General features: G+C 35.0%; 1 protein-coding gene across 3 annotated transcripts in view; it reads right to left on the bottom strand.

Annotated features, from left to right (window-relative positions):
• The window catches only part of LARP4 (La ribonucleoprotein 4), a 75,677-nt gene that overhangs the window by 15,354 nt on the left and 45,602 nt on the right, over positions 1-14,721 (bottom strand). For all 3 annotated transcript variants that reach the window (XM_055337036.1, XM_055337038.1, XM_055337039.1), the window contains exons 9-10: positions 5,426-5,638; positions 4,646-4,749 (exon numbers count right to left, since the gene is read on the bottom strand). In XM_055337036.1, coding sequence (XP_055193011.1) covers positions 4,646-4,749; positions 5,426-5,638 — 317 coding nt within the window. The remainder of the gene's footprint in view (positions 1-4,645; positions 4,750-5,425; positions 5,639-14,721) is intronic.

Below are 14,721 nucleotides of genomic sequence, written 5' to 3'. Positions count from 1 at the left end.
ATCTCCAATACTCAACTTTCACAGGGAAAAACTGGGAGGGGAGTCTAAAGAGGCTCTTTAGGGGAGTGACAATGAAAACCAAAGAACAGTGCAATATATTAAAATCCCAGCTAAAAAAAAAATAAAAAAAAAATCCCAGCTAAATTAGTTGTTCAAAGATCATATGTGGGGGAAAAAAAAAAAGCTAGGAAAATATAATGATAATGTAACAAACAGCCTGGCATGGTTTCATGAATTAAGTATGGAATCTAGTAAAAACAAGCAAGAAACCCCGATAACTATGAACAAGGGTAGCTTTTATATTGGATGGTGGGTATAAACACCCAATAACAATGTGTAAGCAGGTAAAGCTAGGGTACAGGAGAGGCTGTATTCAACCAACAGTGAAAACCTCTAAAGTAAGCCCAAGCAATGGAGGTTCTTGGCTCTATAGCAGATTTACAAGAAGGTATGAGATTTTTTTTTTTTTTTAAAGATCTTATTTATGAGAGACACAGAGAGTGTGAGAGAGGCAGAGACACAGGTAGAGGGAGAAGTAGCTCCATGCAGGGAGCCTGATATGGGATTCAATCCTGGGACTCCAGGATCACGCCCTGGGCCAAAGACAGGTGCTAAACTGCTGAGCCACGCAGGGATCCCAGATTTTTTACTTATAATTTATATATTCTATTTTACAGTCTATTTTCATAGTTATAAATTTATATTAATAACACATTGACAATTCCTGGTTCTCTGAATTCGGATTTAAAACTTCAAAATAGGGGGGATCCCTGGGTGGCGCAGCGGTTTGGCGCCTGCCTTTGGCCCAGGGTGCGATCCTGGAGACCCGGGATCGAATCCCACGTCGGGCTCCCGGTGCATGGAGCCTGCTTCTCCCTCTGCCTGTGTCTCTGCCTCTCTCTCTCTCTCTCTCTGTGACTATCATAAATAAATAAAAAAAAAATAATAATAAAAAAAATAAAACTTCAAAATAATTTTAAGCCCAACAATTAAGCATTAATTCCAAAAACATCTCTAGCCTATTCCAACATCTCCAACCCTATTTCTTCACAGAAAATAAAAAATTAGGTTACTACCATTTAATTTAAATATAAAAACAAGGCTACAAAGTTGGTTTGACTTTCATTAAGATTATACCTTTCAAAGTAATTATTTGTCACAAAATAGATTTTTAATAGCGACGAAAACTGTAGAATGTCAACACAAAGTTTTTTCAAAATATTTATATTATCCGTATCTGAAAATGACTTCATGAGCTGTTTACATATCTGTTCAGAAACTATCATTCACCTGAATCTTCTCATTGCATTTCAATATACCTAACAGCTAAGTCATTAGGTTTAAACAGCCCTCAGATCTCATAATCTTACCCTTCACTGAGAGGGACTTACAATCTCAGTCTAGGCAAAAGAAAAAAATAAAGATAAAAAATAAGTGATAAAAGAGAGAAAGGAAGAAGTAAAATGACAGGAAGATAAAGTATGAAAGGTAGAAAAATGCCCAGACTTCTGAAAGTTAGTCCTACTCTAAGTAGGTCTAGTGATCATCACTGGGCTATTAACAAGGTTCATATAAAATCACAAAAGGGCTTTCTTAAAGTTACTTTCTCCTTGACCAAGAACCTTAAATAAGTAAATAAATAAAAAAAAAGGTCTGGAAGTGGTCACTTTTTAGAAGAAATAAGAATTAAGGTCAGTTAAAAAGCTATCTTAGTTTCATCTGTAGTATTTACATTTTATAAGAAAGTACTACTCATGTACAATTTTTGTAACTAAAAACTAACAATCTGTATTGGTCAAGTATACGAAAAAGGATGGTACATGGTTTTGAATAACAAGCAAAATTATACTAAACTTGTCTTATACCTTTAAAAGCATAGGCACATCTCTTATAAGCAAGGATGACTGGACTATCATTCTTGGCTTTCTTATTGTAATTTCAACCTTTTCACCAAGAAAGCACAGCAAATAAAAACAAGTGACAATAAAGGAACACCATGAACCCATTTAATACATTTTTTAGTCAAAAATCTACAAATTGCTAGTACTTTTAGTTATTAGTTAAAAATTGCTTTTAGTCTATCTGATAAGAAAGATGTATACTCAACTGTCTAAAGCAAAAATCACTCTTTAAAAAAAAGGTGAAATCAATAGATACATATTTCTTATTTCGAAACAGAGTAATCTGTATTTTCTAACAAGGAAGTTGCAAGCTGTCATTTATTCTAATTAAATTATTTTTAACAGAAAGCTTTACCAGTTATGGTAGAGGAAAGGATCTAATCTCAAGTCTGCTGATAATACCTAGTCATGTAACTCTAAGCAAGACTTTTGTCCTCAAGAGCTTTCACTTTCTTCATCTATAAAAGGAGTTAAAACTACACCATTAACAAAGGTCTTTCCAGATTTAAACACCATTCTATGTGCTCACTGGAAATTAACCTTTTTGAACAGGATGGGATTAAAGGACAATATATGAGGCTCCCTGTACTTCTATTCGTATGTCCTAGGAATACATGAATTTTGCAGTTGTTACTTTATTACCAGACTAAGAATCATCTACAAGAGCACAATAATCTATTTTTCATTTATTTTTAAAAATTCTTTTATCTATGAAGAATCTTTCATCTTGTCATATGAAGAGATTACATTTGAAATTTCTTAAAGCAGTAAGAATGGGCATATGTAGTAAAATTTTTTTGACACTTAAAAACAATCTTCAAATGCTCTAACTAATTGTGACAATTAAAGTGAATACAAGAAACTATGACTATCAGAGGATGGTACACACGAATGCCTCCAGAATCCATTGAGAATATTTAATACTACGAGTATTCTTTCTCCAGTGAAGCATGTTTCAAGTAAACCTTATAAAAAAGAATTAAGTTCCTAGAAGTAATTTCAGAAGAACATACCCCATCTAGTCTCCTTGCCAAAAAGAATTAACTGGGAGAATGAGATCTGGCAAGAGAAAATCACTGGAGAAATAATTTAAAAAGCCAAAATCCAAAACTCAGGAGGCCCACAAAATAAGCAAACAAAAATAATAAATGTGAAACTATTAAATAAATCTAAGCAACTATATAAGCCCTTTGTTCTTAGGTCACTCATACTGTCAAAAGCCATAATATATACCAAGTTATTTTTTTTTTTAAGATTTTATTTATTCATTCATGAGAGACACAGAAAGAGACAGAGACATAGGCAAAGGAAGAACCTCCGTGCAGGGAGCCAGATGTGGAACTCAATCCTGGGACTCCAGGATCATGCCCTGAGCTGAAGGCAGATGCTTAACCGCTGAGCCCAGGCGTCCCCAAGTTATTATCAATTGTTTATATAAAAATAACACTTAGAGACTTATCTTTTATATGATAGCAAATAATTCCCAGAGTTCTCAATAATTTATTTAGAACACTTTTTTTTTAAGTGTTGGCTTTGAAGTCAGATTGTGTGGGCTCAAACTTTTGGTTCTGTTACTAGCTACATGCTCACAGACATGATATTTAATCTTTTATGTCTCAATTTCCTCATCTTAAATAGATATACTATCTATCTTACAGGGTTATGAAAATTGTGATAAAATATGTAGTCTTTAAGACAAAGCTTTAGATATTAATGTTCCATAAACATTAGTTTTGTCTGCTGAACACTATAGTTCGTGGAAATTTCAAAAGTCAATTCTCAAAAATCCCAAATAACTCATATTCCCAGCATACAATACTGAAATCAGCTAACACTTCTATCCTCAAAAAAACTCTCATTTTCCAAAATGTTACCTATTTAACATACTAAATGGTACTTAAATACCAGATTTTGTTACTATCATAAAACAATTTTCTATTTTATTAAAAAATCAGTATGTATTATGTACAATCTCAGTTCTAAGTATTTTTTACACACATTACCTAAAGTCAAAGTGTGTTTATTAATTCTAAAGTAAATCATTTAAGTTTTTTTACTAAATCTGTAAATAAGCACTGCTATTAACACAGTAATACTTTAAGAACTACTGGGAATTGTGTACATTATCCACTATATTTTTGTTTTTTTAATTTATTTATTTTTATTTTATATTTTTTAAAGATTTTATTTATTCATGAAAATACACAGAGAGGAGAGAGAGAGAGAGAGAGAGAGAGAGAGAGAGAGAGAGAGAGAGAGAGAGGCGCAGAGACACAAGCAGAGGGAGAAGCAGGCTCCATGCAGGGAGCCTGATATGGGACTCGATCTTCGGTCTCCAGGATTCCAGGATTACGCCCTGGGCTGAAGGCGGCGCTAAACCGCTGAGCCACCCAGGCTGCCCTATTTTTGTTTTTTAAAGATTTTATTCATTTATTCAAGAGAGAGAGAGAGAGGCAGAGACACAGGCAGAGGGAGGAGCAGGCTCCATGCAAGGAGCCCAACATGGGACTTGATCCCAGGACTCCAGGATCACGCCCTGGGCCGAAGGCAGGTGCCAAACCGCTGAGCCATCCAGGGATCCCCATTTTTGTTTGTTTTTATGTAGGCTCCATACTGAGCATGGAGCTCAATACAGGGCTTGAACTCATGACCCTGAGACCAAGACCTGAGCTGAAAGCAAGAGTTGGATACTTAACTGACTGAACCACCCAGATGCCCTTATTCCCCTACGACTTTTACCTTACCGATTTTTTTGGAATGGTCGAGGCATATTGACAGCAGCAGCATTTGTTTTATAAGATCCTGGTGCATTAAAGCCATTCACAAAACTACCATTGGGAAAGGGAGCCTAAAATAAAATGCAATGTTTAAAAGCAATTTTTAAAAAAGGGTAAAACCTAGTGTAAAGGTTTAATAAACTCCTGATGAACTAACCTAGGATCAAATTTTTAAGATTTTTTATTTTTAAGTAACCTCTACACCCAACATGAAGTTTGAATTCACGACCCTGAGATCAAGAGTCACATGCTCCACCAACCTAGCCAACAAGGCTCCCCCTCAGTTTCTTTTACAATGCAAAAATAATCTTAAGCATTTTACTTACTCACTTTTGTAATAGTCACTTGTTCAAGTATCACTTGATTTACAGAAAAAGGAATCATTAAGTCATTACTTAATAAATGTACTTTATTTTTATTTTAAATTATTAAATATAATAAAGTACTTTATTGTACTTTATTTTAACATTTCTCTCTGAAAAAGTTTAAATAAAGCATTTTAAAACTAATCAGGATTTATCCAATCTCTTATTTTAATTTATTCAGCAAAATCTAAAGAATAAAATAGGAACCAAATAGCTCAACTCTTAGTCACATGGGAATTAGATATCCTTATCACTACCTTAAAAACCAGAAAGAAATCAGTATCAACACAAAACACAATAATAAAAAGTGATTACTCTAGTTGATTTCTTAAAATTTCAGCTTGAATGAAAAACTTTATAATTCTCTAAGGATCTCACTTACCAGTGGTGTTTCAAAGTAAGGTGCAGGATTTGGTGACCAAGACTGAGGCACAATACTATAGACCGAGTACTGTTGGTGAGGATTATATACAGGCTGCATAAAAACTGGTGAGGCATACTGTGCTTGAGTTTGAATGGGCTGACTATACATACTAGAATCCATTAATCGATAACCATTCTTAGCAAAAAATGTATTGATGGCTTTTATCCTTGCCTAGAAGAAGAACACATTATAAATGAAAAACTCAATGTATATTTTCACAAGTATATTTAATTTACATTTTAAACATATTTAACCAACCATATTATTTTTGCCTACTTATAGAGTCAGTAGAGCAAAAAGAAAGGATAGCTTTAAGCTTTTTAAAAAACTTTTGCATGGCAAGTACAACAATAAACAACGTAAAACTACAAAAGTCAAAATAGTCAAAAGAACTGCAACTTATGGGATCCCTGGGTGGCGCAGCGGTTTGGCGGCTGTCTTTGGCCCAGGGTGCGATCCTGGAGATTCGGGATCGAGTCCCACGTCGGGCTCCTGGTGCATGGACCTGCTTCTTCCTCTGCCTATGTCTCTGCCCCATTCTCTCTCTCTCTGTGTGACTATCTTTAATAAATAAAAATTAAAAAAAAAGAACTGCAACTTATGACAAAGGGGCTAATATTCATAGTATACAAATTCTAAAAACAGAGATAAAAAATGTATTAGAGAAATGAACAGAGTTCACAGAGAAATGGAAGGCAAATGACTCTTAAACATATGAAAAGATGCTAAATCTTGCTTGTAGGAGAAATGCAATTAAAATGGAATTAACAGGGAAGCCTGAGTGGCTCAATGGTTGAGCGTTTGCCTTCAGCTCAGGGCATGATCCCAGCGTCTGGAATTGAGTTCTACATCAGGCTCCATGCAGGGAGTCTGCTTCTCCTTCTGCCTATGTCTCGGCCTCTCTATGTCTCTCATGAATAAATACAATCTTAAAAAAAGTGGAATTAACGTTTCTTGCTTATAGGACTGGCAAAAATACAAAAATTTGACAACTACTTTGTTGATAAGGTTGTGGGAAAATAGGCACTCTAAATATACTGATGATGGGAATATAAAATAGCGTAATTCTTATAAACAAAAATTTAGCAATATCTTCCAAAACCATGTATGTATTTACCATATCTCATTAATCTCACTTCTAAGAATTTTTTCCAAATATACACTGAACTAAAAAGTTTAAAAAAAGAATGCACACAGCTGTTCACTGATACTAATTGTAATAGGGAAGGGGAGGGAACTACTCCTCACACACATACACTAAATAACTGAACAGTCCATCAATGGTTGAATACACTATAGTACATCCACACAATTGAGTATCATGCAGATGTAAAAAGAACTGAGGAACTGCTCTAAATACTATTAGAGTGATTTGTAGAATACATTATTACTGTTTAAAAAAAAAAGTAAAGCAAGGAGGATCAAGAATATATATAGTAAGCTATTGGTTAGCTAAGTCAGATAGTGATATAAAGATATACTTGTACACATATGTATCTATGAATATGTACTTAATACACTGTTTGAGGCATTACTTTTAAACCATAAACACATTGAAAATAAAATTTTAAAAATCAACTGTAAAAGTTAAAAGCAAAATTAACCTAAATGTGCATCCAATTAGTAATAGAGAAATCCTAAGTGATTTTGAGCCATAATAAAATCAACTGTTATGAATGTTCCTTAGGAATAAACCACAAGGCAAAGTAAAGTAAAAAAAAAAAAAAATCTTAATTTGTTTCCAGAATTATAATCCTACTGATACTGCTATTCTGATACTTTTGTGTGTGATTATGGGATACAGCAAATCAGTAATTATACTGGGGTCACTGAGATCTGAGATTTTCACATGGGATAAAGGAGATACAGATATGAGGCTGAAGAAGTAAAAATCATGTAAAGCCTGAATTTAAATCAGAAGTATCAGCATAAACTCATGATATATTTTTGTTGAAAACAAATACACACATTCTTTCATAGCTTTGTCCAATGAAAGGCTTTGAAACGATGAGCATACCATACCAATAACCATGAAAACTTCTTGTACCTACCCAGTGGGCTGCAAAATATCACCTCCCCATTAAAGTGAGGACTCTGACTTAGGACTTGACTGACCCTAGGCCTTTGACACAAAACATACAAGACACTGGAACATCTTGTCACACTAGGAATAAGCAAACCACTAAAAATTACTAGGAACAGGCAAACCACTGAAAATTTGACCAAAGGTTAACTCAAAGAGGCCACAATTCATCAATGAGGATAATAAATACACCAAATATGTTTAAATATCCAACAACAAAAAACATCAGAATAGTCACTTTTTAAGGTTCCCAGGGAACACATTATTTTCAAAAACTGATAATAAAAGCTAGAACCAAGCACTTATCATGCATTCAATATGAGCTATACCTCAAGGTAATAAAAATGATGGCAAGCTTTTCTTTATAGAAGTCCTTCAACTAATAAATGGAAAAAAGAAAGCCTGAAACTAGCACCTCTTTGTAGCCTTTAATTAATAGATTTAGTCAATGATCAGTAACACCCAGCATAAAAGACAGACACAAAAACAGGTTTTTTGTTCTCTCTCTGCTGCTTCCAAATCATTATTTTGATCAAGCCTCTAAATCTGGCTACCAATTTGCATGAAGTACAGGGGACAGAGGATCATGCTAAATTACACTAAAAAAATATAACTAGCCAATTCAAAAGTGGGCAAAGGACTTGAATAGACATTTCTCCAAAGACAATATACAAATGGTCAATAAACACATGAAAAGATGTTCAAAACCATTACTCATTACAGAAATGCAAATTAAAACTACAATGAGATACACCTCATATCCAATAAGATGACTACTATTATAAAACAAGCAGAAAAGAATAAGTGTTGGAGAGGATGTGGAGAAATTGGAACCCTTGTGCACTATTGGCAGGAATGTAAAATGGTATAGATCCTGTGAACACAGTATAGAAGTAGCTCAAAAACCCCAGAATTACAACATGACCCAGCAATTCTACTTGTGGGTATATACCCAAAATAACTGAAAGCAGGGTCTCGAAGAGACAGCTGTATACCCAAGTTCACTGCAGCATTATTCACAATAGCTAAAATGCAAAAGCAACCCAAGTGTCCGTCAACAAATTAACGTGTTAAGTAAAATGTGGTATATACATCCAGTGGAATGTTATTCAGCTTTAAAAAGGAAGGAAATTCTACAATATGCTACATGGATAAACCTTGAAGACATCATGTTAAGTGAAATAAACCAGTCACAAAGAAACAAATACTGTATGATTTCATTTATATGAAGTAATTAGAATAGTCAAAAATCACAGACCAAAAGAATAATGGGGGTGATTGTCAGGGGCTGGAAGGAGGAGAGAATGGAGAGTTACTGTTTAATAGGTATAGAATTTCAGTTTTACAAGATGAAAAGAGTTAACATGAATGGATGTGGTGAATGTGTTTATTTAGTACAATTGCACTGTATAAAGATAGTAAATTTTATAAACACAATAAAAAAATATAACCAGCAAAGTGTATGAGAAACTCTGAAAAACAAGTAACAGTTATTTCAACATACTTCCCAAAGAAAAAATAAATAGGTTTAAGATGAAACTACAGATTTAAACTGAGAACAAAAAAAAAAAAAAAATGGGAATCAGGAAAAATCCCTGGGACGCCTGAGTGGCTCAGTGGTTGAGTATCTGCCTTCGGCTCAGGGCGTGATCTCAGAGTTCCAGGATCCAGTCCCAGGATCAAGTCCCATATCGGACTCCCTGCGTGGAGCCTGCTTCTCCCTCTGCCTGTGTCTCTGCCTCTCTCTCTCTCTGTGTCTCTCATGAATAAATAAATAAAATCTTAAAAAAAAAAATCTAAAAGAGAAAGTTTTTAAATTTTTTTTTAAAATTTTTATTTATTTATGATAGAGAGAGAGAGAGAGAGAGACAGAGAGACAGAGAGGCAGAGACACAGGCAGAGGGAGAAGCAGGCCCCATGTACCGGGAGCCTGACGTGGGATTCGATCCCGGGTCTCCAGGATCGCGCCCTGGGCTAAAGGCAGGCGCTAAACCGCTGCGCCACCCAGGGATCCCTAAAAGAGAAAGTTTAAGGTCTAATTTAAAGGCATTATTCTAAAAAAAATACATCATTTTATTTTCACATATTTTAACTACTTTAAAATAAAAGTAACTCTCCATTAATACTTTTCTTAAGAACAGAATTACAATATTTCCATTTTGTATTTGTATACACTGTACCTATAGAGCAGAAATCAATATATTGTAAATTAATTTTACACCGTTTCGAAGAGTATTAAGTAGTAAATATGTCATGTTAATATGCTGCAAGTAGGTTTTTTTTACATTTAATACAGTATGTTTTATAGATTTAGGAAAAGAATTACAAGGAGATTTTTATTGGTTAAGTGGACTACATCAATGCAACAAATACACACAAAATTTCAAAGTCCCAAACACACAAAAATGATTATTTCTCTTACTTAATATTAATAGATTTGACAAAATAGGCAAAGACTTGTACACTGAAAACTAGAAAGCAATGCTGAGAAACCAAAAGCCTAAATAACTTTAGAGAGCCACATTAGAAGATTAAATATAATGAAGGTGGTGATTTTCCCAAATTAGATGAAATCGCAGTCAAAATCCCAACAGGCATTTTTGTAAAACTGACACACTGATTTGAAAATATCTATGGAAATATCAAGGACCTGGAATACCTAAAGTAATTCTGGAAAGTCAAAAATTTGAGAACTTAAGACATTACCTGATCTTGTAACTTTTCATAAAGCTACAGTAATCAAGACGGTAGGGAACTGATTTAAAGATATACAGATCAATGGAACAGAGTCTAGAAATAGACCAAGCATATATGATCAAGAAATAGTTAACAAAGTGACCAAGAATCTTTTCAACAGGTAATGCTGGAAACAAATGTATGTACATTTTGAAAAAGAACCCTGACTCTTCACAACATACAAAAGAAACTTGAAGTAGATCATAAAATCTAAATGTGAGTATAAACTAAATGTCAAAGTATACTTCTAGAAGAAACCACAAAAGAAAATATTCATGAACAGAGAAGACATTGATTTCAGGCAAGACAAAAATAATGAACCCTAAAAGAAAAGTGAGGTATAAAAACAGATTTTATTAAAATTAAACACTAATTTTTTTAAGGATTTATTTATTCATTCAGAGAGAGCGAGAGAGAGGCAGAGACACAGGCAGAGGGAGAAGCAGGCCCCATGCAGGAAGCCCGATGTGGGACTCAATCCCGGGTCTCCAGTATCACACCCCACACTGCAGGCGGCGCTAAACCGCTGCGCCACCAGGGCTGCCCCTAATTTTTCTTTTTTAAACTTCTGCTCTTTGGTCAATTACTTTTTGACAAAGGAGGCAGGAATATACAATGTGGAAAAGACAGTCACTTCAGTAAATGGTGTTGGGAAAACTAACAACATGCAAAATCACGAAACTGGACCACTTTTTTATACTACATACAAAAATAAACTCAAAATGGATTAAAGACTTAAATATAAGACCAGAAATAAAAAATTCCTAGGAGAAAACAAAGGCAGTAAGCTCTCTGACATCAGTATTAGCAGTATTTTTTTTGATGTGTCTCCGCAGGCAAGGGAAACAAAAGCAAAAATAAACAAATGGACTATGTCAAACATCAAAGCTTTTTTTTTTTTTTTTAAAGATTTATTTATTCATTCATTCAGAGAGAGTGAGAGAGAGGCAGAGACACAGGCAGAGGGAGAAGCAGGCTCCATGCAGGAAGCCTGATGTGGGACTCGATCCCGGGTCTCCAGGATCACACCCCGGGCTGCAGGTGGCGCCAAACTGTTGCACCACCAGGGCTGCCCAACATCAAAGCTTTTGCACAGTAAAGGAAACCATCAACCAAATGGAAAGGCAACCTATTGAATGGAAGATATCTGCAAATGATAACAATGATAAGGAATTAATATCCAAAATACACAAATAACAGGATCCCTGGGTGGCGCAGTGGTTTAGCACCTGCCTTTGGCCCAGGGCGCGATCCTAGAGACCCGGGATCGAATCCCACGTCGGGCTCCCGGTGCATGGAGCCTGCTTCTCCCTCTGCCTGTGTCTCTGCCTCTCTCTCTCTCTCTCTATCACAAATAAATAAAAAAAAAACAAAAAAAATAAAAAAATAAAAAAACAAAAAAAAAAACATAAATAACTCACACAACTCAATATCAAAAAAACACAAAACGATTTAAAAAACAGGGAGAGGACCTGAAGAGACACTTCTCCAAAGAAGTCATAGAGATGTCCAAGACACATGAAAGGATGCTCAACATCACCAACCATCAGGGAAATGCAAATCAAAATCACAATAAGGTTATCTCCTCACACCTGTCACAATGCTATATTTAAAAAAAAAAAAAAGTAGTTACAATGTTGGTAAGGATATGGGGAAAAGGGCAACTTCTGTACACTGTTGGTGGGAATGCAAAATGATGCAGCTGCTATGGAAAAAAAGTATGAAGGTTTCTCAAAAAATAAATAAAATAAATATAATAAATATAAAAATATAATAAAATATTATTTTTTAAAAAAAATAAAATAAATAAAAACCACATAATCCAGCAATCCCACCTCTGCATACTTATCCAAAGAAAACAAAAATGCTAACTTGAAAAAAACATATCCCTATGTCCACTGTAGCCTTACTTACAATAGCCAAGATATAAATGCAACTTAAGTGTCCATCAATAGATGAAAGCATTGTACACACACACACACACACACACACACACGAATATTATTCTGCTCTAAAAAAGAACAAAATCTTGCCATTTGCCACAACACTGATAATATCATGCAAAGTGAAATAAGTCAGGGAAAAAATACTGGGTGATTTCACTTATATATGGAATCTAAAAAAACGATACAAACAAAACAGAAACTCACTTATTCAGGATAAAAATCTGATAATTGCCAGGGGGGAATAGGGTGGAAGGATGGATGAAATAGGGGAAAATTAAAAGGTACAAATTTCCAGTTATAAAATAAGGCATGGGGATGTAATGGATATATATGGAATGTAGTTATAAATATTGTAACAAGTTTGTATGGTGACAGATGGTAGCTAGCTTTATGATGGTGATCACTTCCTATGTATATAAATTTTGAATCACTACAATGGACACCTGAAACTAATATTGTACATCAACTACACTTCCATTAAAACAACAATAACAAAAACTTCCAAAACTTCTGCTCTTCAAATATGCACTGTTAAGAAAACAAGAAGGCAAGTAACAGCCTAGGGGAAATAGATTTGCAATATAAACACACCCCTGACAAAAACCTTATATCCAGGAATTATAAAGAAGTCTTATAATTCATAGTAAGACCAACAAACTTTCTTAAACTACAGTACATTCCTACTATTTGGCAATAAAAGAATGAACTACCAATACATGCAATAATATGGTTCACTAAAATAATGGCAAGTGAAAGAAGTCCAGCACAAAAGAGAATATACTGTACAGTTTCATTCAATATGAAACTCCAGAAAAGACAAATCTATGGCTGCAGAAAGCAGATCAGTGACTGCCTAGATTGGTGGTTGTGGATGGTTGGAGAGACTGGAAAAAAAAAAAAAAAAAACCTCAAAACCCAAAACTAATAAAAATTTATGCTTAAAACAAATATCTTATGCAAATTATACCTCAGCAAAGTTGATTTAAAAACAGACTAAAAAATAAGCTTTTCTGGAGAGGGAGGGCCTTAGCTAAACTAGACTAAAAATCCAAAGGCATAGGGGATCCCTGGGTGGCGCAGCTGTTTGGCGCCTGCCTTTGGCCCAGGGCGCGATCCTGGAGACCCGGGATCGAATCCCACATCGGGTTCCCGGTGCATGGAGCCTGCTTCTCCCTCTGCCTGTGTCTCTGCCTCTCTCTCTCTCTCTCATGAATAAATGATAAAATAAAATCTTAAAAAAAAAAAGGAATAAAATACTAGTATGAATTTAAGTTAATTCTATTAAACAAAGGCATAAACTCTTCAACTTAGCAATTTCATTTCTAGGAATTTACCCTAAAATTATATTTGCATATATAGACCAAAAAATGTATAAAAATGGCAGAATAGTGTCTAAAGGTAATTAATACTCAGAACATCTAGTTCTCAACAAAAAAATTACAAAACACACAGAGAACTATGACCCATTCACAGGAAAAAAAAGAATTTGATAGAAACCACCCCTTAAAGGAAGCCCAGATATTGGAATTACTGCTCAAAGATGTTAAACCAGCTATCTTAAAGGTGTTCAGTGAACTAACAGAAACCATTACAAACCTGAGATTACAAACCTGAGAGTAATCAGGAAAAAAACGTAGGAACAAAATAATGTAAAGGAAATCAGTAGGCCTATCCTACAAAAAATGCTAATGGGAGTTATTCAGGGTGAAATAAAGATACCAAAGGGTAACTCAAAGCCATAAAAAGAAATAAAGAACATTGGTAAGGATAATTACATAGGTAAACATAAAAGAAAATATTACTATACTTTTGGTATATAATTCCTTTTTTTTAGATTTTTATTTATTTATTCATTCATGAGAGAGAGAGAGAGAGAGAGGCAGAGACACAGGCAAAGGGAGAAAGAAACAGGCTTCCTGTGGGGAGGCTGACGCGGGGCTCAATCTCAGGACCCCAGGATCATGCTCTGAGCCGAAGGAGACGTTCATCCATTGAGCCACCCAGACATCCCTTTTTTTAAAAAAAAAGTTCTTAATTATTTGAAAGTGTACATGTGCACAAGTAGGGGGGCAGGGAAGAGGGAGAAGCAGGAACCTCTTCTCAGCACAGAGCCTGATGTGGGGTTCGACTTCAGGACCCTGGGATCATGATCTGAGCCAAAAGCATACGCAAAAACCATCTGAGCTACCCAAGCACCCCACTCTTTTTTTCTTATCAGATTTATTTATTTTTTAAAAAAGATTTTATTCATTTATTCAGGAGACAGAGAGAGATAGACTCAGGGACACAGGCAGAGGGAGAAGCAGGCTCCATGCAAGGAGCCCGACGTGGGACTCGATCCCGGGACTCCAGGATCACGCCCCAGGCCGAAGGTGGCGCCAAACCACTGAGCCACCCAGGGATCCCCTCTTATCAGATTTAAAAGAGAAATGAGAAATGAATAAAACAAGTACAGAAGCAGAGTATTTGAATACTATTGTAACTAAGCA

The sequence above is a fragment of the Nyctereutes procyonoides genome, unplaced genomic scaffold, assembly GCF_905146905.1.
Source record: "Nyctereutes procyonoides isolate TBG_1078 unplaced genomic scaffold, NYPRO_anot_genome, whole genome shotgun sequence".
Lineage (NCBI taxonomy): Eukaryota > Metazoa > Chordata > Mammalia > Carnivora > Canidae > Nyctereutes > Nyctereutes procyonoides.
This window is presented reverse-complemented; position numbering and strand designations above follow the sequence as displayed.